This window comes from Prionailurus bengalensis, chromosome C1 (assembly GCF_016509475.1).
Source record: "Prionailurus bengalensis isolate Pbe53 chromosome C1, Fcat_Pben_1.1_paternal_pri, whole genome shotgun sequence".
In the NCBI taxonomy this organism is placed as follows: Eukaryota; Metazoa; Chordata; class Mammalia; order Carnivora; family Felidae; genus Prionailurus; species Prionailurus bengalensis.
Window position 1 is genome coordinate 66,491,337 of NC_057345.1, and position 24,486 is coordinate 66,515,822.

A 24,486-nucleotide genomic window follows, 5' to 3' on the forward strand; every position below is an offset into this window, starting at 1 on the left:
TCAATATATTGAAACCAACTAAATAAACTGTCAATTACGTAAAACCCACTTGTTATGCAATACAGGGAGATTATTCAGACACCACACCAGCAAAAAGTAGTTTCTTCCTTACATGGGTAACAAAGTGATTAACTTGCTAGTTCAACGCGAAGGAATATATATGGTTCCAAGTATGTATGGTTTCTTAAATCTAGGCAAGACACATGGCCAGATATTTCAATTAATGTGTAGCAAGCTCACAAAATCAATTTCTTATCAGTCAAAAACACTCATACAGTAAATTTTATTTTCAAACCATAATCTCTAAATTAAATCTGTGTACCTAAAAAATACAGTACAGAAACTCAGTCATTGGGTTTTCTCCCTGATAGCATTTTCACAAATGGCACAAGGCTTTGTGTGCTATATATAGCCTACACTGTTTGGTTAGATTCTAATCTTCCTAGAGAACGTCATTATCTCTTTCCATGGCAAATAAAGGACCAAAGTGTTAATTTCCTCCTTAAAGTAAGTACTAGGTTTGAACAGTTTTGACATTCTATCTTCCAGCAATTTATCTGGGAACTTTTAAGCAATTATAAAGAAAATCTCTGAATATGTATACTTATCCAGACTTCTTGGTAATAGAAATTAATTATCTAAGAATATAAAATTGTCGGGAAAATCATGTTATTATAGAAAATAGTGGCACTTTTCAGTAAATCCGTATAAAGGGACTTTGTAGGAATTGAGCTTGTCTGACCAATGACACTCAAGATAATCACATTTTCAATGAAAGCTCTTTGACTTGAATATAAAATACAATCATCTGTTATATTCAGGTTGAAGTTCTTTCTGTATATTCCAATTTCTTTACACTGAATCTTTTTTTTCCTAATATCCTCATTCTTACCTTACTCACACTACACACGAGACTATAGTAATTTAAGTGTTAGTACCTTTTCTCTATACTCAATGGTAATGGACCAAAATAGTTAAAGGAACTGAAATACTTCAATAGCCTTGCCTTAATATTTTAATATTCAGAAAATTACAATTTCCATGCCAGATAAATGTGCTGTGTTTGCTGTTTTTTAACATTGCAAATGTTTGAGATATGTATATAAATGCTATATACACTATCCAGTGGTGTTCTCTCTTGCAACTGACTAATAAATTATACAAATCTATTGTAAATTCAGATCGTTGGGACCAAGATGATGTTTGATGGTTGATACAGGATATAAAATTGTATCTCAAGCAGACAGGAAACAGAAAATTATCTGAGATAATACATTTAGAGTTGTTAAAATCATTTTCCCACAGCCTTCTAAACATGTAATCTTTTTAGTTGATTCCAGCACTGTCAAATGGGATAAGAATCTTTTCTAGAGCAAGAAAGTGAGTCAGTCTAGGGAAGGGTTAAAAAATACACTTAAAAAATTTTTTTTGTAGATGGAGACAATAGTTTCTTGATAATCTTTATATTTTGGAAATATCAACATTCTAAGGAAATGATTTAAAGTTACAGAGAGTTAAGAATATTTCTTCCCTTTTCATGTGATCATTTATTCTATTTTAATCAAATTTAAAGTTTGATAAAAAAAATGAAACAGTGCTTCACTTTAAACACATTAATGCAAACCAGATAAAACTTCATCTTAAATGGTTAACTAAATAATAAACATATAAAGTTGTGTTTCATATAAAGTTGTGTTTCATATAAAGTTGTGTTTAAAAAGGTCAGTTCATTAGAAGGAGCAATAAATGAGGCAGGTGTTTTCAATAACACATAAACTAAAATTCCTTTTTTTGCAATTTAAGAAAGAACTATCAAAGTACTCTTATGATTAAAAGTAAAAATATCAGTTTTTTTAAAGTTTATTTAAATTTTTTTTTAACATTTATTTATTTTTGAAAGACAGAGTGAATCAGAGCATGAGCAAAGGAGGGGCAGAGAGAGAGGGAGACACAGAATCCAAAGCAGGCTCCAGGCTCTGAGCTGTCAGCACAGAGCCTAACGTGGGGCTTGAACACACGGACTGTGAGATCATGACCTGAGCCAAAGTCAGATGCTTAACGAACTGAGCCACCCAGGTGCCCCCAAAATATCAGTTTTTAAGTGCCAGTATTTTCATACTTCCTAGGATTTTTGTAAAAAAAGGCATTTTTGATAACATAAGACACAAAAGGAAATACCACAGTCAACATAAATAACTCCTGGGATTTAAACATGAATACCAGGGGATCGTCCTCAAAACTAGGGGATGATCATGAAGGATTAGTGCCAAAATTGCAAATGACCCTGCCTAACACATGCTGCTTCCTAACTCATGAAAATTCTCAAAAGTGCAATAAATAAGTTAATGAACATTCAGTATTGTATGGATGATCCTCAAAATAAAGTAGGAAAACAAAGATGTTATGGAAAGAAGTATGTGAAGTTTATGATGTTCACTGATCACACAAATCTTCCATATGGCTATATTGGACACTATGTGTAGCAAAATATTTGTGATGGGATCATACCTAAGGTAACCTTGCTATATCAGCCTTTTACAATGCATAAAATTCAATGAAATCTAAGCACAGATTCGTACAAGTAGAGATACCATTCATTGCAATATCTTAATACATTCAGCATAGGGAAGGAACAATAAAAATAGTGCACCAACCTGTCAGAGTAGCACCTGAAAAATAGTCCATGATATTTTATATATTGGATCCAATTTTGGTAGTTTTCAAGGGTACAATCAAGAATAAGAACTAGTCACTGTCCCCAAACAGCCATTCCCTCAGGTACTATTAAAAAGCAGGTAGACCCCATCCAAACTTACTCCAACATTACGTATTAATGCAAAATAAAAAGGAATTATGAAGAGAACATGAAAACATGAGCAATTATTCTTAATAGATAGAAATGAAAAAATCTTCCAAAGAGAATGACATGTACTGTGTCTTACACAATGAGTCTCAGCTTATAGTATTTCCAACATGGAAAGTGCCCAATTTCTCCCCTGAGCACAAACACGGTGGTTATCCCATCCCATTTATTGGGCATGACACAAAGGTACTTTGATGCCTATAAACACAGGTAATCCTCAGAAAGGAGAAATTTGGTCCAGGTTTCCAGCTGAGAGGATTGCTCTGGTCAATTCCATTCTCACTGTCCCTGGCTCATCACATATTCATAAACACACAATCATCAATGTACTTTTGGAATTGCAACACAAAGACAAGTTCCATTTGTAGCATTTTGTTCCAGATGTCAGTTAAATGGTGGTTATAAAAGCACATGAATCACAACCCTCTTACCCACAAAATGGATATGCACACCATCTTATTCAAAGGGAGGTAGTCTCAATAACATATAAAAGTAGCTAAACGTCTCCAATAGGAAAGCAAATATAAAAATCAAGATTTTATAGCCTTCTTGATTGTTTTTAATGGTTCAAATCACTCCGCTACAGTACTTAACTTTCTGGTTGCATTATATTTAATAGCTTACCTTTCAGCACTGCAATAGTGCAGTGCTCCTGAAGACTGGTCCAGAAATTCCTTCCAAGAGTGGAAGGTACCAGAGAAAAACATGGAAAATAAGTTTCACCTATGTGCCAATCCCTATTCATTTGTAACACCTGTCTTGAGAGGAAATTTGAGGTCACATCCTGGCTCAGCAAGAAAGAGTATCAGGATGTGTTATGGCCATGAGTCAGAGGGAATGGAGCAGAAAGAGGAGATGAAAGCATTGCTTGCCTAGGTCATGCCAGCTCCAGAGATCAGAGTTAAAAAACAAACAAACAAAAAAACAATGAAAAGTGTACTGAGTTCAGAGGCAAGAGACCAAAATCTCTGTTTCACTTTCAGGTTTCAAATAAAGCCCCAAATCCAGGCTATTTACCTCAAAAGTGATTGAACTGGGAATTAACTACAGTTCAAATACATGTCTCACAATAATAGACCCACATAATTTTAAAACCGGAATAGATATTGATAGTGATCCTGGTGAAATCTGCTCATTTCACAGAGAAACAGGCTCAGATGCACTTTGTGACTTATCATGAGAATCGCAGATGAACTGGACTAGAATATTTAAAACAAGTTTGGAAACCCTGCACAGCAATATTAGAATTTATATCAGAGAATCTAGTTACTAGGCCATGGCATAACAGGAAGGCTCCAATTTATAGGGCTGGGTCTTAGCTACTGCAATACAAGGATATAAGGGATGGATCTAACAATGGGAACTTGAAAAATAAGACCTTGATTTAGAAATTACTTTTCATGCCCAATTACTTTTCTTGATTTAGAATTACTTGATTTAGAAATTACATGCCTGGGTGGCCCAGTCAGTTAAGCGTCCGACTCTTAATTTCAGCTCAGGTCATGATCTCAAGGTTGTGAGATCAGGCCCTGAGCGGTGTGTTGAGCATGGAGGCTGCTTGGGATTCTCTCTCTCTGCCCCTCTCTCTCTGCCCCTCCCCCACTTGTTCTCTCTCTCTCTCTCTCTCTCTGAAAATAATAAATACACTTAAAAATTAGTTTTAAGATAACGATTAAAATCACAGGACTTTTAAATATACTCTCCCTCCCTTCTTAGGGCTACAATTCGTCTCAGAAAAGTGATGAAATGAAGTAGGGGTTAAATGAAAGTAGACTAACGAAGAAATGAGGCTCAAGAGTTTGACAAAAACTTCTCCTGTAGTAGGCATCTACATTTTTAGGCTGCTCGGCTCATCTATTCACTCTCCTGATGGCCACAGCCACCCTAAAGTCCTTTCTCTCTCTGTCCCTATGATCTGAAGAGATCCTCACCCTAGGCTCCAGGAATGGAGTAGCCCGATAGCCAGTATTTCCATTATTATTTAAGGACATGAAGGTAACAACTTGAATGTATGAATAAAAGTGACAATGTGAAGTAAATGATACTCCTCTTTTATAGCAGGATATCAATCAATAGACATCGAAGCTGAGAAGGCTTCAATAGGCAATAAACTGAGAAGTGAAGGCATAAACATATTTTGTAGAAGATAGGTTGGATTAGAGGGCTCTTTTAATTAAAGACTCATGTGTGTCTTAAGCTCTGGGAAATTGTCAGACCTTTTATTATTTCCTTTGCTAAAGTTTGTCTTATCCTTTCTTCAGTAAGACTTCTATTACATGGATGTTAGTTTCTCCATGTCTAGTCCTGTTTCTCTGTTCTCATAATTTTTGTCTTAACTTTAGTTCTGCAATTCCTGGGTTATTTTTTACCACTTTTTTACTACTATATATTATCAATTCAACTTGGGACTAATATTGATTAAATGATAAATATATTTTATTGGAGGAGAAAAATACATTAGGTGTGTCTGGCAGGAACCATCAAAAGTATGAGCAGGTGAATTCAGAAAATCACTTGGGAAAACAGACAATATAGTGAGACTGCATAGGGGTTCCATCGCTATATTAATGACATTATAATGTGAAAACCACATTAGGCAATTAGGATCAGAAAACACATTGGCTACCTAGTTTCACGTTGTGATAAAACATGGGAAGAATTTGGGAGAGGTTTTGGCACAGATGAAGGAAAAGATCACAAAAGGGTGAAATTGTGTTATAAAAAGGATGATTGTGTTGAGCTGATCGGCTCAGAATATCTTCACTTCTTGAGTCCTGATGTATCTTCCACTGATTTGTTAATAAATTTGATATTTATAACCTCCCTGTTCCTTGTGTGATCATCTTGGTAGGGGTGGAAACCCAGAAATGGAGACTATGCTCTCAATCTTCTGGTGACTTTTTTTTTTTTTCAACGTTTTTTTAAATTTTATTTTTGGGACAGAGAGAGACAGAGCATGAACGGGGGAGGGGCAGAGAGAGAGGGAGACACAGAATCGGAAACAGGCTCCAGGCTCTGAGCCATCAGCCCAGAGCCCGACGCGGGGCTCGAACTCACGGAGCGCGAGATCGTGACCTGGCTGAGGTCGGACGCTTAACCGACTGCGCCACCCAGGCGCCCCTTCTGGTGACTTTTAAACATTGGCTTTCATTCCTGACAATTACAGCTATTGTCTTGATGCCTCTTGCTACAAAATGAGAGCAAAAACAGGGGATAAAGGTAGGAGGAATTGAGCAGCACAAAGGTTTAAAGACATATTGAAGAAGAAAATTTTTTGTGGTATGATAATTTTTCTGTACACAGAAGCCTATTCTACTTGTTTTTGTTTGTTTGAATGCAAACTTTTTCAGAATCTCTTTGAAGATATAAGCTAGACTTTTCCCTTCAACCTCTTTTCTCTTCCTAACAGTATCATTTTCCAGGCCGATTGTTCTATTTATTCAACTTTGTGCTTTGTATTATTGGCTCTTCTCCAATGACTGATTATTCTTAAATGATCCTCATGTTTTTAAAGAGCAATGTTGATTATCTCAGGTAGCTTGGCCCAGGTTTTGCCTGCCAGCCATTACAACCTCCTTAGTACATACAAGACAGTTCAGAATTCCCTATATCTGTGGGTGGAGGGGCAGAGCAATCTCCAAGAATTATTCCTGGTGGCATAGATGGGGTATAGGCAGAAAGGTGACATCAATTTTTACTCTCAACAATTCCTTCCAGGCAGATGCTAGAGTTCCCTTTAAGAGATTTTTTTCTTGGCTTTATTTGGGCTCAAATGCCAATGGGGAATAAGGAGCCCAATCAGGGTAACCTTTGGAAAATCACATGTAACTAAACCAGTCACCGAGACTGACACTTCCTTTCTGGGAAGGGTATAGGATATCACCACAAGGAAGAGCTGCCATTTTTGCAGAAGCCTGCTCTGATTCTGCTTTGAGAAGTTCACTCCTAATTTATAGAATTCCCGTGCCCATCCTCCTCACCCCAATCTCACTGGTTGTATTATCAATACACTGGGTTTTAAGGAGGTCGATGAACAGGAGTTAAACAACTTTACCTGATCTATGAGTTTCATCAAGATATTGAAACTTGTAAATAGTTTTAACTTGCCTGCACTTATTCCTAAGGTATCTTAAGTATATACACCTCATACTTTTTTGTTTTTAATCAATTTCTTTGATAACATAGTGAGTAAAAAGCAGATTCAAGGTGGGGTCAACAACCAAAATAATTCATTTATGTCTCAGGGAGATTCAGTTTTCTTATTTGCAGACTTACTTCACAGAGTAGCTTGAGAATTATATAAAGCAATAGTTTGAATGTGCTTTCACTGGAAAATTATTTAATCTATAAATTGAGGGTAATACTAGCCCTCATTTCAAAGAGTTGTTATGAGGATTAAATTTATAAATTCATGTAAAGTGCTTAGAGCAGCATTTAGCTCACAGAAAGCACTAAAATCAACATCAATATTATTACTCTTTTTGTAAATAAACTGTAAATATGAAAGTTACTTCTTTAAGCATGAAAAAAGCCTAAATAAGGAAAAAGAAATAATGGAAAGATGGATAATCAGGAGACTGGATAATTTGCTTCTGAAATAAGCAGGAGTTGGCTGTAAAGTATGCTGATGTCCTATAAAGCTGGGGCTGTAGATAACTGACATGCCCCAGGACACAGGAAGTATCAATTTAGCAACATAAAGTTTGCTATCTTAAAATGCTGACAAAAGATCAGAGCTACAGTAAACAAAGCAGAAAAACTTGAACTCGGTGAGTTACTTCGTGGAATTGAAAGTGCTATCCCTATGATCCTTTTGTCCTTATTTCTACCAGTAGTTTTCTTGAAAAGCACAGAGGATTAAAATGTATGAAAATTCCACATTGAGAGCACAATTTCCATTTAATTTTAATTTCCTAGCAGTTCCTAAAGATATGGCTGAACAGAGAGTATAAGATGGTATAGCTGCCATGTTCACTCTGCATGCAAAATGAACACTAATTCTAGAAAAACAATATCCATTTCCATTTTTATTGATGCCTTAGCATCAGCACATATCATAGGGCGCATACACACACACACACACACACACAGACACACACACACTTATACATAGATATATACATACTTTGTGAACTGATGTTTTAGCCTGGAACAAAAAACAAAAATGGCAGTCTTAACTTAGAAAAAAAAATCAGGACACTAATAATGTCAAATCAGATGGTAAGTCTTATTTAGAATTGATTTAACTCAGAATTTTGAACAACTCTTTGTGATTGTTTAAAAGAACTCAGAAGCAATGTGTTTATTGCTAATTCTCTATGCTGATATTACTTTTCTGATTCTAAATATGCAATAAATCCACCTAGATAATACTGATTTAAAATGATTACAGGGTGTCTGGGTGACTCAGTTAGTTAAGTGTCCACCTCTCGATTTTGGCTCAGGTTATGATCTCATGGTTCATGGGACCTAGCCCTGCATCAAGCTGTGCCTGTCAGTGAGCAACCTGCTTGGGATTCTCTCTCCCTTCCCCTCTGCCCCTCCCCAACTCATGCCCATGTGCTCTCTCTCTCTCATAAATAAATAAATAAATAAATAAATAAATAAATAAAAGATTAAAATGATTACAAATCAAAGAGATTTTTACATGAAGAAAACTTGTCATGATATTTCAGTATAAATTACTTGAAAAAACCCAAAATCATATGTTCATATTAAAACCTCTTTTAAGATCTCAAAATATTTCTTAGTTTGTTATCTCATTAATTCTGATAATTATCCTGTGCAATAAACATGAAACAGGATGATTTAAAAAAATGATTTCTGAAACAGCCTGCAAAAATGACATTGTCAAGTCAGATGAGGTAAGTGTTTATTTATAAAATTGTGCAGCTTATCAACAAAACTCAAATGGCACAAGTAGCAGCCAGGACCAGCACTTTCATTTTCCCTGCCTTCATTTCCCTCCCTCTCCCTCTTTCTCTCCTTCTTATTGCAATCCCTAGAGGGAGGCGGCTCCTGATTTATACATAATATTTAAATAATATTTGAACAATCAACTGGAGGTTCTAGATGGAAGAAAGTTAGATAATTCCAAGATTCATTTTCCTTCATATGTGATATACTAATAAAAAGCATTGAGGAAGCAAAGTTTTTATTTTTTGGTAAAACAAATGCATTTTTACATACTCCAGATGATCTTCTTAGGTACATGACTACGAATACAAACTTGAAAAAGTAGGAACTCTAATGTGCTTCTAGACAGTCATGTATCAGATGTATTTAAAGTGAAGTACATATTTCCTTGGGATGTCTTGTACTCAATGGAAATGTAACCTATTTAAGAAATGACAGTCTAAATTAACCCAAGGCTTACATTCCAGGATGCGTGATTTTCATGAACTTCCTCCAAATAAATAAAGTGCCTTTGCCAATTCCAGAAATCCTTTTCCTTGTACTAGAAATATGACCTCTTTCGTGTGTTGACAAGAAGAGGTTCCACATTAGAGAGAACAAACTCTACCACAATAATTAGGTGGAATTTCCTCAAAAATATCCACTTCATAAGATGACAAATTCCTTCAACATATAGGAAGAAAAAAATAAAAGCATAAACCATTTTAACACTTTCCTTAAGCTTATATTCTATTTTAATTTTTAATTCTTTAATTTATTTTGAGAGAGCCTGCAGTGTGCATGCACCCCCTCCTGAGCGGGGGAGGGGCAGAGAGGGAGAAGAATCCCAAGCAGACTCCATGCTGTCAGATGTGGGGATTGATCTCACAAAACCTGAGACCATGACCTGAGCCAAAATCAAGAGGCAGATGCTTAATTGACAGAGCCACCCAGGTGCCCCACTAAAAATAGAATTATTTTTAAAGGAAAAGGAAAAAGAGGACTTGCATCATTTAAGTTTTGCTGATCACATGTCTATTATGGAAATTACCAAACTGTCTTTTGTTAAATATTTAAAACTGCAGTTATTTTTTGTAGGAGATAGTTTAGATAGTATATCTGTGGTAACCGGTGATACACGATGTACAAACACATGCACACATTTTGTATGCTTTGCATCTGTTCTGATGACATTCGGTTTGCCCATTTTGATAAGCATCCTTTCATTACTAAAAAACAAGCTATTATGGAAGAAAATTACATGTCCTTGGTACTTATATTGTAGCCTGGGCAGAATGATGCTAGCAGATTATTCTAATGGATATTTCTCCCACATTCAGAACGCGCAGACCATTTCTTCTTCCAAACTCTTAGATAACTATTGCGACACTGTTCTCTCTACATTTACTATTGTCACAATGCTCTTTAATTTATTATGATATTCTCCCAGCTGAATTTTTCAAGCATATATATGGCTATTAGATAATGAAGAAAACTGTTTTTTAAGCATAGAGTATGTCTCCCTGAGTGCAGGCACTGAGACTTCATTATTTCTTATAAAGTGCTTGCGATGTTATTCATAACAAGCATGTCCCAAGCTATGAAAGATTTTTATACATGCATACACGCTGTCAATTATATCTTTCCTGACCTATCTTATCCTCATCTGGGGCAACTCTTTTCTTACCCATTCTGACTCCATGAAATTTCCCCAAACACAGCACCACTTACTGAGTTCAGATGTGAGTAGGAAGAGAAAGTCTACTACCTTCTTCCTGATGCCCACACCCAAACAGGCACTGTACCGCATCCTTCCCCTTGCTCTTGCTTCTTACCTCTCCCAGCTCAGTTTATTTCAAATCAAGCAATATCATGTTTTGTACTTTTCCAACCTTCCAAATTACTTTTCAGTGATTCTTTCAACTTTTCCAACCTTCCAAATTACTGAGGGGAGATGGGATGTCTCACTTTTTAGATTTATAACTGTGTTCCAGAGAGTAACCAACACTGTGCTGAGAAGCAAAACATATAGCAACAATATTTGTTTAAAAGACTAAAATAATCCTAAATTTTAGGAAAATATCATCAACAATTTCAAAAGCCATTAAATATATCCCCAAATTTCTACACTTCTCCAGCTTCTGCCTTAAAATACACTCATTGTCAGCATAAAGATAAGTGTGTAAATAAATTCATGTTAATACCTCAGTAAGGTTGTCGAAAATAAATAATTCCTATTCAAATGATACTGTTTTACCTATTTGATTTAAAAAGCTGTACTACACTAATCTAATTACATCAGCTGATTAGTAATACTAGTGATATTTTTGGTAATCTAGAAAAGGTTGAGATCCCCAGGGTTTGAGTCCTAGCTTTGTCACTGTAGCCTTGGGACACTGGGAAACTCACTTAAGCTTCAGAGTCCTGCTTCTCTCATATGCAAAAAGCTATAGCATTGAGCTTAACAAACTAGTTATAACCATTCAAAATGGTGTTTGTAAATAAAAGACAGCATCCATACATTTTATTTCAAAAGCTTATGAAAATTAAGATATATTGGATAGAAGTGACATAAACTATAAGAATTGTACAAAGTACTATTGGATTTTTTCTTTTCTTTTTCTTTTATTATTATTTTTATTATTATTATTATTATATATATATATTTTTTTTTTTTTTTTTTGAGAAAGAGAGAGAACAAGCAGGAGCAGGGAACCCAACTCAGGGCTCAATCCCATGACCCTGGGATCTTGACCTGGGCTGAAATCAAGAGTTGGAGGCTTAACCACGTGAGCCACTCAGGCACCCCAGTACTACTGTTTGTATAGGTTGGGTTGACCTTTGCTAATTTATTCTTATTCTACCGAATGGGGTCATCTTTCTAATATACACTATTTATCATGTAACTTAGCTACTTAATACTTGTCAATGGCTCTTTTTTTGTTAAGAGAAAAAAGTCCATATCTTGACACCCACACTTAATTCCCACTGACCCCCCCCCCCCCCAGTTAATATGCCCTGTGATATATACATCCAGAATGAAATACTTGGGGCTCCCTAAAACATACTACACATGTTCAACTTCTAGGCCTTTGTTACTGCTGATTCATTTTGCCTGGCTTTGTCACTTTGTCAGTCTTAATGAATCCTATTTATTCTTTGATTCTCAGCTTAAATGTCACCCCCACTTGGAAAGCTACCCTGCAGTTGATTACATATCTCAAATTTACCTGTATTTGCATATTTTATAACACTGCATCAAGTCGTTAATATAGTTCTGAAGCTGTCCCTAGATATCCTGGAAATCAAGGCCAATTCCTTATCTATTACTGTAATCCAAGGGCATAGCAGTATTTGTTAAGTAGAGGTCTTATGGCAAACATAGTGAGTAAGAGAACAGGCTCTGGAAACAGACTTAGGCTGAAATCTCAGCTCTATTACTTATTTGTTGTTACCACTTGTGATATTCACTGAACTTTTCTAAGATTCTACTTTTTTATAGATAAAATGAGAATAAAAACAGATGAAGGTGTTGTGCTAATTAATATCTTAGATATTAGCTATCTTGATGTGATGGTGATAATGATAATGATGACAATGAAAATATTCAATAAATATTTGTCCAGTAAAAAGATGATTAAATGAAATAAAGTCACTAGTATGAAAACTTGTTTCAGGGCGCCTGGGTGGCTCAGTCGGTTGAGCGTCCGACTTTGGCTCAGGTCATGATCTCAACGTTCGTGAGTTCGAGCCCCGTGTCAGGCTCTGTGCTGACAGCTTGGAGCCCGGAGCCTGCTTCGGATTCTGTGTCTCCCTCTCTCTCTGCCCCTTCCCCGCTCATGCTCTGTCTCTCTCAGATTCTCAAAAATGAATAAACATCAAAAAAAAAAAACCACTTGTTTCTATGGGACTAGGTTATCCAAATTCTAAATGACTTGTTTAAAACTAGTTCTTGCAACAGAGTTCATTTAAGTGAGGTCTGGTTACTACCATAACATTTATTTGACAGGTCTCTGAGGGAGCCAAATTGGATGGAGATGAGGAAGATGATGGTAATGATACCAAAAAGAAATTTACTTCCACTCTTCAAGAAGTAGCCATCCTTTATAACAAAACTGTTGTCTGGTCATTTCTTATTGACCTAATACCAAGTTTAGAGAAAGATAGGAAAAGTGGGAAATCTCTTCACAGATGAAGAAAGCCAACTGTTCAAACCCAATATATAATCTAGACAATTCAGTGGTTGAGAACATAGTGTTTTAACTCTAAAACACATGTTAAATATACTTACTGAAATAAATTTCAAAAATCTACCAGTGAATTAATAAAAGGTGCAAACCACTGTTTGAACAGTTTTAAGAGGCCATTATAAGCCTCACATAGTGAATATTAAGACAAGTGAATTTATTTATTTTATTTTTTTATTTAAAATTTTTTTTCAATATATGAAGTTTATTGTCAAATTGGTTTCCATACAACACCCAGTGCTCAACCCAAAAGGTGCCCTCCTCAATACCCATCACCCACTCTCCCCTCCCTCCCACCCCCCATCAACCCTCAGTTTGTTCTCAGTTTTTAAGAGTCTCTTATGCTTTAGCTCTCTTCCACTCTAACCTCTTTTTTTTTTCTTCCTCTCCCCCATGGGTTTCTGTTAAGTTTCTCAGGATCCACCTAAGAGTGAAAACATATGGTATCTGTCTCTCTCTGTATGGCTTATCTCACTTAGCATCACACTCTCCAGTTCCATCCATGTTGCCACAAAGGGCCATATTTCATTCTTTCTCATTGCCACGTAGTACTCCATTGTGTATATAAACCACAATTTCTTTATCCATTCATCAGTTGATGGACATTTCGGCTCTTTCCATAATTTGGCTATTGTTGAGAGTGCTGCTATAAACATTGGGGTACAAGTGCCCCTATGCATCAGTACTCCTGTATCCCTAAGACAAGTGAATTTATAACATTCTTTAAATGAGGGATTTGTTAAAAAGACCTTGAAAAAAAAAGTGCCATTACAAATTCTGTTCTGTGTGAAAAGAAATTACAGGCCAAAAGATCTTGCAGTATTTTTTTTTTCCAACAAAAAGTTTTTTCTGTCCTTCAGCTGGCTATTGACTGAGGCAGCAGGGCGGGGGGGTGGGGGTGGCTGGGGAGGAAGAGTGCATTGGATAATGGAAGATGTGTTAAAAAAAAAACATTAAAAAGATGATTATGATCTGGTTAGCTGCTGAAGGTCCAAATTGTGAAAAATTATTGATGTTAATGATGGTAATCATGACAGTTGAAAAGAATCTAAATAACAAAAAGGCAACACCACTTATGAAGTATCATAGTGCAATTTGTAATGATTAGTGGAAAAGCACACTAATATATTCGATGCAATATTTTGAAGGTCACTCGACTATCAACTTGCTATAATGCCATTCAATTAAATACACAGTAAAAATCTAAGATTATTTATAGAAAGAATTTCGTAGTGCTTGTGGAATAGTATATTACAAATCCTGGCTGTATGTACAAGCAGAAATGCCTGATCTAATGCACCATTAAGCAACTGTAGCTTTGCTCTACATTTTTTAAACATTAAACTAATTATGATGAGGTCTGGTCTTACTAAGAACTGCATATTTAATCTTTTTTAAGAGCCTATCAAATTGAATCACGAGATACAACTTGTTTACGCTATAAGCAAACACATGCAATATTAACAATGTACAATATCCTGGCTTAATTAGAAAAAGTCCATGTTATCTTAAATACATTTAGGAGTATAATACCACATAGTTCTAATTTGAAGTTGTCATTTAATTATATTTTAAAACTAATTTATATGACTTGGAACTGCTTCTCTCTCTAATACACAGAATGTTTTTCCATTGACCCAGTTAAAACTAGATTGTACTAAAAATGAAAGAGAGAAGAAGGGTAGAGTGAGGCTTGAAGGAAGATAAAGAGTGGTGGTTGAAACCACAGACAAGAAGTCACTGAAATATGATTTTCGGACAAGGTCTTGTTTATCAAATCAGTGGGCTGAATTGCACCCTGCTAGGACCTTTTCTACCATTCTTGCTCTGGATTGTAGCCTCAAGTTCTATAAGTGAGATCTACTTTTTCAGAAAAGAATACATTTTCAAAATTCTCTCTCTCTCTCTCTCTCTCTCTCTCTCTCTCTATCTTCCAGGGTATCATGCAGGATATACAGGCAAAACACTTGAATCTCTTAATATTATCCTCAAATTTAAGTAGTCAGGTAGTAAAGAAGGTACCCGAAGGCAACACATATCCATATAGCCTGGACTTCATGAACTCTGTGTTCTTTCCTTTCCAAAGGTATTGACTCTGCTCTCTGCAACTTAGTTTTCCAGCTTAAGTTCAAGGACAATGTTCAATAGTTACACCAAAAATAAGATATACCTGGACTCCTCAAAAATCAATAATCAAGTATACATTTTCAAGTGGGACCTTCAAACTTGTTTAGTTAATTAAGCTTTTTTTTTTTATCAATAGCTTGAAATCATACAGATTAATGTAAAACACTTAATTTCTGGACAAGGGAAAAACAATCATATCAGAATTTAATCTTACCAAAAAACCCAAAAGAGGTAATAAAGGTTGTTTACCTTCACAAATTGTGACACCATTTCCTGAAAATCCCATGTTGCAGTAACAGGCTTCAATTCCATTTCGTATTTCACATTTTGCATTTGGAAGACAAGGTGTCTTGGTGCAGTTCTGAGTGTAGGAACAATTCAGCAAAGTGGAAAAACCCACTACGGAAAATAGAGAAATATACCTTTTCAAAAAAAAGGAAGAAAGAAAAGAAAGAGAAAGAAAAGTCTCTCCCCTGCCCCCCCCATTGTTGAGTCATACTATAGTAAACACAAAAACCCTTCTTTCTTTCCATCTAGATAAATGGATTATGAGAATTTCCCAAGAGAGTATTTAGCTAACAGCACAAGAGCAAGTAAGCAAAAAGATGAGCACTTTTTTCAATGTCAGTATTTATTGAGTAAATCTCAACAAAGCTGTAATGTAGTAAACAACCCAGCTCTATACAGAAAAGAGTATTCCTAGATCACTGGACTCTTGGTTCTGAGACGAAATATTGTTAAAGGGGATTGCATGATTGTAAAGCCATTTCTCGCCTCTGGGAATGATTCTGTGCAGAGATCAAGGTGACTTGATGGTCTGGGTCTTGTCAAATTCAAATCTCTAATTTTTAAGATGAAGAGCAACATATCATAACATCAGGAGGACAAGTGCAATTATTGTTTTTTTCTGTAGTCTAATTTTCTTTTAAATCCTGCCTTTTCCATAGTAAAATTTATGCTACATGTTCCCCCAGTAGGAGAATTTAAGATAAACTCAACATATTGGTCAAAGATTGATCTTCTGGGAACGGACACCATACAAACACAACCAATAAAATGAAGCAGAAAAGAGAACGAGGCTTTATTTCGGAGTAATTGAAAACAAAGTTGGAAATGGTATTTTGTGGGCTGTTAGGAAATTGGTATTTTGTGTTAGGAAATGGTATTTTGTGGGCTGATAAGGAAAAGCATGGGCCCATCCTTTTTTATTATTGTCCCAGGTCTTCTGAAGTCACACCTGCTTGAGGATGGACAGTCAGGAGCCATGCAAATCATTGTTCTTAGAACAGTCATCTGAGATAAACTGTCCTTATCTGGTAACAAGAGAGTGTTAACATTTGATTCTAAATCTCGGCCTCACATAGGGCTGGATATACTGTCTAAACCAGAATTAATTCAGCTGCAAAGATGTGATTTATAACCCTTCTGCACAGCATCATCCAAATGGTATTTTAAATGAACCCAAAGTCCGGGCTGGCAGTCCCCTTAAAATGCCGGGAAGCCTCCCACAAGCGTTACCGGGTTGGATTTCCCAAATTTCTTGAGGGGAGATCAGAAAAAAAAAAAAAAAAAAGGTCAAAGGAGACATTGGGGATTTTGCGGACTTTGTATTCAGGAATAAAAAGGTGACTTGGTCCCTGGGCCCTGCATATCCAATTCCAGAGTTGAAAGGCCAAGGAGAAAAAACATCCTGAGAAGTACCGCCGTCCATTCTTCTTGGAACCCGGGCCAAATCCGCTTGGCACGCGAGTTCCACCTCGGAAAAATCCCCTTCCCTGCAAGCCCCGGCCCCTCCGCGACCTCGCTGGGCACTCACCTAGGAGCGGGAGGAGTTTCATTGGCGGCGGCCGCGGTGCAGGCGGTGGCGGCAGTGCGGCTGGGTGTGCGGGCCGTGTCCACGGGACGCAGCTGGGCGGCCGCGGCAGGGTCCCGGCTCCGTCCCCCGTGACGCGCCGCTTCCTCCGGACACTTTCCGGCCTCTTTTGTGTGAGCCTGTGGGTCAAGCCCTGAGTCTGCCGGTCACGTCCGGCCCCCGGCCGGTTGCTCCACGCCACCCTGACCTCCATCCCCGGCCTCTTGACCGCCGAGCACTCTTGCTGACCCTTGGAGGGATCATTGTGCCCCCGGGCTCAGCGTCCAGAGGGCCGCCTTCAAACCCCCAGCTCGGTAGACAAAACAAGGGGGCCGCCCACGGAGTGTCCCTCCCGGGAGAGCATCCAGGACCGCAAAGGTCGAAGGGGTACTTCCGAAGTTCCCGGACACAGCGTTCTTTTGTTCACGAGCACATTTCCATGAAGCCTTCGCAGGTAGGCTGAGCCCTGGCTCCCGACAATGGGACACTCCTGGCCAGTGCCGAGTCCTCACCTTGTTGGGACTCAGGGTTTCAGAGGGCAGAAGGATACCTTGTCTACAGGTGAAGATTGGGCTTCGGATGACTGAGCAAAGAACAAGCAGACAAACAAAAAAACAGTTTCAAAAGTCTACGCATTTGTTGGAACTCATCAAGTTGGTGCATCTTATTGTGTGTAAATTATACCTCAATAGCGTTGATTTAAAGAAAAGAAGCAACTGAAATTTGTGCCATCAAGACAAGCTATTTTTCCTTTACACAGCTGGGCACCCCCTTGTTGTTTCATTTACATTCTGTTTGATTTAACAAACATCTACTGAGAACTGACTTTGTATACAGAGTACAATCACCAAGAGGAGCAAGCCCTGCCTCCCCCCCCCCCCCCCCCGTGGGGCAACAACGAAAACCGGTCACAATGACACAAGTCACAACGACCTAAGTACTTAGGTATAAATATATTTCCCTGGCTCTCTACTGCATTTGCTTAGACCCTTTCTAGCTTAACTTAACTCCCACCAGGAGCTCCTGAGAGTGGGTCTGGAATAGATGAGGGAAATGAGGAACAGAGGTAGTGTGTGAGTTGCCCGGTCACACAACTAGTCTTAAGTGGCTGGTTTGATTCAAACCCAGGCTGTTTTGCTCCTGAGTTAGTGCTCTTAGCACCTCAGAAGGCTGTTGGAAAAATGAGAGGTCACCGTTATCCATTATCGCTATTCAGGGAGTTTGTAAAGGTGATTTAAATGCCCCAAATGCCACGAATCATAAGTTTGGGATTTTGTTCTACTGTTAATTGGTTTTCTTTTAATGATTACTCCCCCCCCCCCTTTTTTTTTAACTAGACAGTGATTCAGTGAAAAAGTCTGGCAGCAGTCTAAATGAAGGATATTAAGGAGACATCAAAGGCAGGGAAGCCAGAATAGTTCAGGAAATAGACTACAAATGTTTCAACAAAGGTAGAGGTATTTGGATGGAAAAAAAAAAAAAAAAAAAGGGAGGGGCTGGGGGGGGGGCGGCGGACAGAGTCCTGAAAGGATTAAAGAAGGACAGATTGATGTCTGATTGACTAGTTCAGGCTGAGAGATATATTTGAGACACAGAGAGTAGAAAGGTTTTCAAGTTGTATGAATAGAGGAAGGTTGGAACCATTCACAAAAATTGGAAAAATAGGAGGAGTGGCTTTGTAGGGAAATAAATAGCGAGCTCAGTCTCATAATTTAAAATTTGAGGTGTTCCAATGGCCTGATTCCGTTTATGAAGAGTTTTCCCACAGTCATGGCATAGATTCATCATATGGAGTCATTGAACATACTCATCATTCAGAAGGCATAATAAATATAGAAATACATTGTTTTCTGAGACAACTTATAAACTGAAAGACAGTACCTACTTTTAACATCATTGCCTTAAGATGGTTTGCTTCCTATGTCAGCCACACACGCTTACTCTTTACCCTTAAGATAACAGAAGATGAGCAAATAAAAATGATATATTATTCTTCTCTATACATTGTTTCAAAATTAACAAAAGTAAGTTAAAATTCAGTTTAAAACATATTTTCCAAGCTTTCTTTTTTCACATGTGTATTTTTATAAAAAGTAAAATTGTATTTATATATCTTTATCAAGAAAATGTAGGAGAACATAAGGGTGAACATGAACTTTTAATGATGCTTACAGTTTAAGATTGCTCTGGTAAAAATCAAAATTACTTAAAAATTTATTTGAAGTAGTCTATTTTCTTAAGGAATAGATATAGTAACTGAATAATTTTGGACCCATTGTCTTTACGTTACTAAAAAAGAAGCATTGAGAATTTTCAATCCAAGAAAATATTTCAATTGTGAGAGAAAAGTGTATTTTAAAGAAGTATTCTCAAAGGGATACAGTTTTAAGTTTTACATTTTATTGGTCATCTTCACTTGGGTACCACTGAGACATATCTAACTTTTAAAAATATAGCAATCACTTAGAGCTTGACTTTAGCCTAAGTATAACACATGGAAGTTAAGTCATTCTAAGCTGCCTACCCAGTTGTGGTCATAATACATTAGTTTGAACCCTCATTCTGCAATGTGGGGTCTTAGCAAATTAATGGTTAGTTCTATCTTGGGTCTATCTATAAGATGCGAAATCAAAGAGGCTTTCCTTGAAAAGTTCTTAGTCAAGTTAAAGTTTGCATTGAAAAGTACTCACCGTGAAGATCTGGTTGTAGCTCAAACTTTTATCATGAATAGATTTTTTTAACCTCTTTGGGAAACAGCTCACCCATTATAACATGGAAATAACAATGCATGCCACATTAGATCACAATTGTTATGGTCATTAATATACATGCCAGAACTCTCAGGCATTCCATACCTTTAATACTCAACACATCAAAATATAGGAAATTCGTGCACAGTTGAAATAAAGACCTTCTCCAAAGATGTATTTATCATGTGCAAAACGTATGCTGCTTCTGGACCTCCCTCATGAGGCCTCTGTGGGATTTTCTAATTCCTATCCATATATGTTAACAGTGTGATTGGATTCTAAGTGTTTGACCAGCTCTGTGACTATATTCTAAATATTGTCATTACACATCATTTGATTTTTCTTGACTTAAGGAAACTTTATTACCAGCTTGTTAAGTTAGGTGGTTCCTCATTCTTTTATATTATCTCTCTTCCCATAGGATTCTCAATAGGATTACAATTTACTAAACAGATTTTTCCACCACAGGTTAATTTTTAGTCAATCCCAGCATTAACAACATATGCTTGGCAAAAGGGCTATAAAAAAAAAAAGTAAAAACAAGAAAAAAGGAATTATGTGTAAGGATGGGAAGAGTAATCTGATGGCAACATGCAACACTCAAAGAAAAGCTTTACCAAAGTGGGACATCAGCCACTCAGTGTAAGACAACCTCTAGGAATGGGTACCGATTGGGTTTCCACAAGGTGGACTTCTCTGATGAGGGTTCCTCACCTGGTATCTTAGAACTTGAAGGTAAGAAACATAGTTTTGCTTCTTTGTTTTCCCCTCCATGATACCTCACACAGTAACTTGAGAAGGATAGGTATACAATAAAAGTTTGTGCTGATTAAATGAGTTAATAAATTAATAAATATCTAGACCAATGAATAGTAAAATTTATCACAAAAGGAAATCTTTATTTTGGGAGATCAGCTAGAAATTGTTTGCCTCAAATGTCTTTTAGGCTTCCAGATACATTTCATGTTATTGCAATATAGCAGATGTAAATATTTTGAATTTAAATTTGAAGAGAAGTCCAGGAAAATCTTTAGTTATTTGTAGAGTAATTCATGGTTCTCAAACAATAGGGAACTATGTCTTTTTGTCTATTGTTAAACTAATGGTCTTAAATAATCAATATAGAAATGCTACAATTTTGGGGGTGTCTGAGTGGCTCAGTCAGAAAAGCCTTTGACACTTGACTTTGACTCAGGTCATGATCTCACAGTTTGTGAGTTTGAGCCCCCTGTTGGGCTTTGTGCTGACAGCACAGAACCTGCTTATGATTCTCTCTCTTTCCTACTCTCTGCCCCTCCTCGCTCATGTGTGCTCTTTCTCTCTCTCAAAATAAATAAGTAAACTTTAAAAAAAATAATATTAAAAAACAAAGAAGTGCTACGATTTTCAAACTTAGCTATCTGGAAACTTGTGTATCTCTAATCTGTATTGAATCTATTTAATGTCTGTCGATATTTTGTATGAAAATTAATTTTAATATTATAATAAACATTTCCACTTAGGCATTTTTAATAACCCATAACTATAAAACTCTAGTATTTTAAAAATGATTTAAAAATTGACTGTCTAAGGCTATGAATAGCAACACTTGACTAGTTTTAGGCTAATTTTTTTTTTTTTTAGTGGAAGCAAGTGCAAAGAGCATCTGGTAATTTTCGATGTTGATTGGAAAGGAGATCTGAGTTCCTTCCCAGCCTGGTCATTCAATTGTTTTGTGACCTTCAGAAAACTCACTAAATCTTTCCATTATTCTGTTTAACATTTTTGCAAATGTCCCTGTTTTTTTTATGATTCTTTCTCTCCTATGACTCCTATTCTTAAAGATTTATAAATTAGCACCAATGCTTAGGAACAGATATTTTTAAGCCAGGCATTGATTTAAAAAAAAAAGAAAGAAAGAAAGAAAGAAAGAAAGAAAGAAAGAAAGCATGTGTAGTATACTAATTGTTTGCATTATAACTGACCTCTAAATACTTTATTAATGTATCTTCCTTTGTTTGGACTTTTTCCATGTTATAAAAATATTAAACTTAGCTATTTTTTTAAAAAGTGTGCCACTTCTAAAATATAAATCATGCTAAAATCATCTTCTACTTAATATTGTTACACTTTTTAGCTATGCTTTTAATTAACATGTTGTAATATTGATTTAATCATAGTTGGTTCCTCTGCTTCACCGGGTTGTGCAGAAGAATATCCTAAGAAGTTAGAGAATCCATCAGGATGTACAAATAATTTAAATTATTTCTTTAGTATGTAATACAATGTACTTTACACTACATTTCATCTACTTTGTGTTCTTTGATCATTAGTTTATTATACCTTTTTACAATTCTCCATAATTGCTCAAAATTTTTAAGGAAAATTAAATATTGTAATTACATACTGTCAGCATATTTCAGCTGCTTGTTATTCACAATCATCCATTATTATTAACATGCATATTGAAAATACAAGTCTCTTGTTCAGATCTCTAGGGAACATCATTATTAACTTCCTACTTCTTAGAGAATTACCTTTTTATTCATACTCTTTACTTTTGACTTTGTCACAAATCTTTATCTCAGACAAGATTTAATTTTCCTATTGTAATCTGTTATTAATAGCCTTCTATGAGAAAGGATTAGCTTAAAAATATAAAGTTATTTTGAACTCTAAATAAAATTCATTAGCTTATAATCATTTGTAATTTATCTCATTTTTAAAACTTTTTTTATGAAGGTGCATATCAGGTGGTCATAAGTTTTCCTCATATTTCTATGTATAACCGTAAATGAATATAAATAGTATAAATAGTACTGTCTTCAACCAACTGCTAATATGATTTTGCCTAAACAGAAATAAAAGATAAATTTGAAGGTAACCATTACTCCCCTAAAAGTCATGGTGACAAAAAAGGCATCATTGACGCATAACTTATAAATTAACATTGTAAAGCAAGGGCTAAGATATAGAGTTTAGTTCTCATATGTGTCTTAAAAATTATTCACAAACTAGTTGCACTACTTTCTCTTCCAAAATTCCTTTCTTTTACCATTTTTTTTTATTTTTTAAAGTAATCTCTACACCCAATATGGGGCTGAAGCCCGAGATCAAGACTCACATGCTCTACCAACTGAGCCAGCCAGGCACCCCAAAAAATTCTTAAATAGCAATTTTCCAAATGTAATTATACCAAATTCCACTACAACTTTTCTTATAATATAATGAAAATTTTTAAATGATAAATAAAAATTGATTTCTTTGTCATATGAAATTACACACTTTTATTCAATGACTTATAAGAAAATGATGAAAATCTAGAATGATGACCAGTTTTGGTGATAATTCTGAAAATAATTCTTTGTCTGAATTAACTTCTAGAAAGGGAAAATATTTAAAATAATATCTTTTGAAAGTGAATCTTATCTGTGAAATGTAAACAAAGTTATGTAAGGTACAAATAATAATTTTGTGGAAAAGTAGTCATATCATTTTATTTTTGTGACAAATACAATTACTGAGCCCAGTACATAGGACAAATGAAGAGGTTTTTCTTTCATTAGGTGATATTCAGGTACTTATAAGCAATTTTGCAATGTAAATACATATGTTTAAAATGAAAATAATTCTAAACTATAATAGTAATAACATTGTTTAGGTGTGAAATTGCTTAGCTCTGAAAGATAGAGGTTGTGGTTAAATTATTGTCAACATAGCTGACCCTTTAATCTTGAGGTTGAGATTTTATTTCAAACTATTTCCTCACTTTGTCTAATTAGATCAGGAGATACAAACAAGGTTCTAATGTAAGCAGTTAACATTTTCCTTGATCTGGGCACTTCCTCTCTTTACAGAAAAAAACAACAACAACAAAACTACATATAGAACATTTTCTTAAGTAGCTTTTATTTTATTTCTATTATATTATTTTGTAGTATTGGACAGATTTTTTAAATAGTTATTTTTCACTTTATTTTTAATAATTTCAGTATTCTGTCATTAGCAGTGTGTCTTCTAAATATGTCCCTCATTGCTCTCTTATTTTTGAGAATAAAAAAAAATATTTATACTTGTCAGAAAGTACTTTTGAAAACTTAATACAATGCATATCACTTTTTAAAATTGTGAGTCCTCTGTTGACTGTTTTCTTTCGGTTTTTGAAGGCTGAAATTAATATTATGCATTGTTTATTCCTTCAGTGCTAAGATGGTTAAGGTTGATGTGCACAGTTTTTAAGTGATATGTCTTGTTTACAGTGTTCTGTGGTCCATTACTGTAGCATTTGAGAGGAACCATATGATTATGGTCTTAGAGGTTGTCCTGTAAATACACTAATTTTGTTCCATTTCCTTACTATCCTTGTCAATAGAATGTATTTTTCTTTTTGTTTTATTTTTTCCTAAAGGATTTATAAGGCTGTCAACAAAATGGATTAATTTCATACCTCTGCATCATAAAATGTTTGACCCTAACAAAGAGTTATCCTTGAATTTCAAGTGTACCTCATATTTTCACTGTGCAAAAAGTTTACTGGGAGAAAAGGGGTCAAAATAATTAATCTATTCTTATCAGAATCTTTAAAACCTAGCTTCTTGGTTCATGTTGAGTGCTACACAGAATTGAAGAAATATGACTACGGTAAAATAACTTGCCCAGATGTAACTTTTCTCATCCCAGTAATGTTACTGGAAAATCAAATCACTCTAGCACTGAATCATCTCCATATATTATCCAGTAAAAACAATAGTTTACACAATGTGTCTAATAATT

General features: G+C 35.7%; 1 protein-coding gene across 2 annotated transcripts in view; it reads right to left on the bottom strand.

Moving 5' to 3' along the window:
- Positions 1 to 17,394, bottom strand: part of ADGRL4 (adhesion G protein-coupled receptor L4) — a 109,035-nt gene extending 91,641 nt beyond the window's left edge. The window contains exons 1-2 of one of the 2 annotated variants that reach the window (XM_043575373.1): positions 16,949 to 17,394; positions 15,382 to 15,531 (exon numbers count right to left, since the gene is read on the bottom strand). In XM_043575373.1, coding sequence (XP_043431308.1) covers positions 15,382 to 15,531; positions 16,949 to 17,198 — 400 coding nt within the window. In that variant the 5' untranslated portion in view covers positions 17,199 to 17,394. The remainder of the gene's footprint in view (positions 1 to 15,381; positions 15,532 to 16,948) is intronic. The other variant, XM_043575374.1, reaches the window with a different exon arrangement.
- Between the last annotated feature and the right edge of the window lie 7,092 nt (positions 17,395 to 24,486).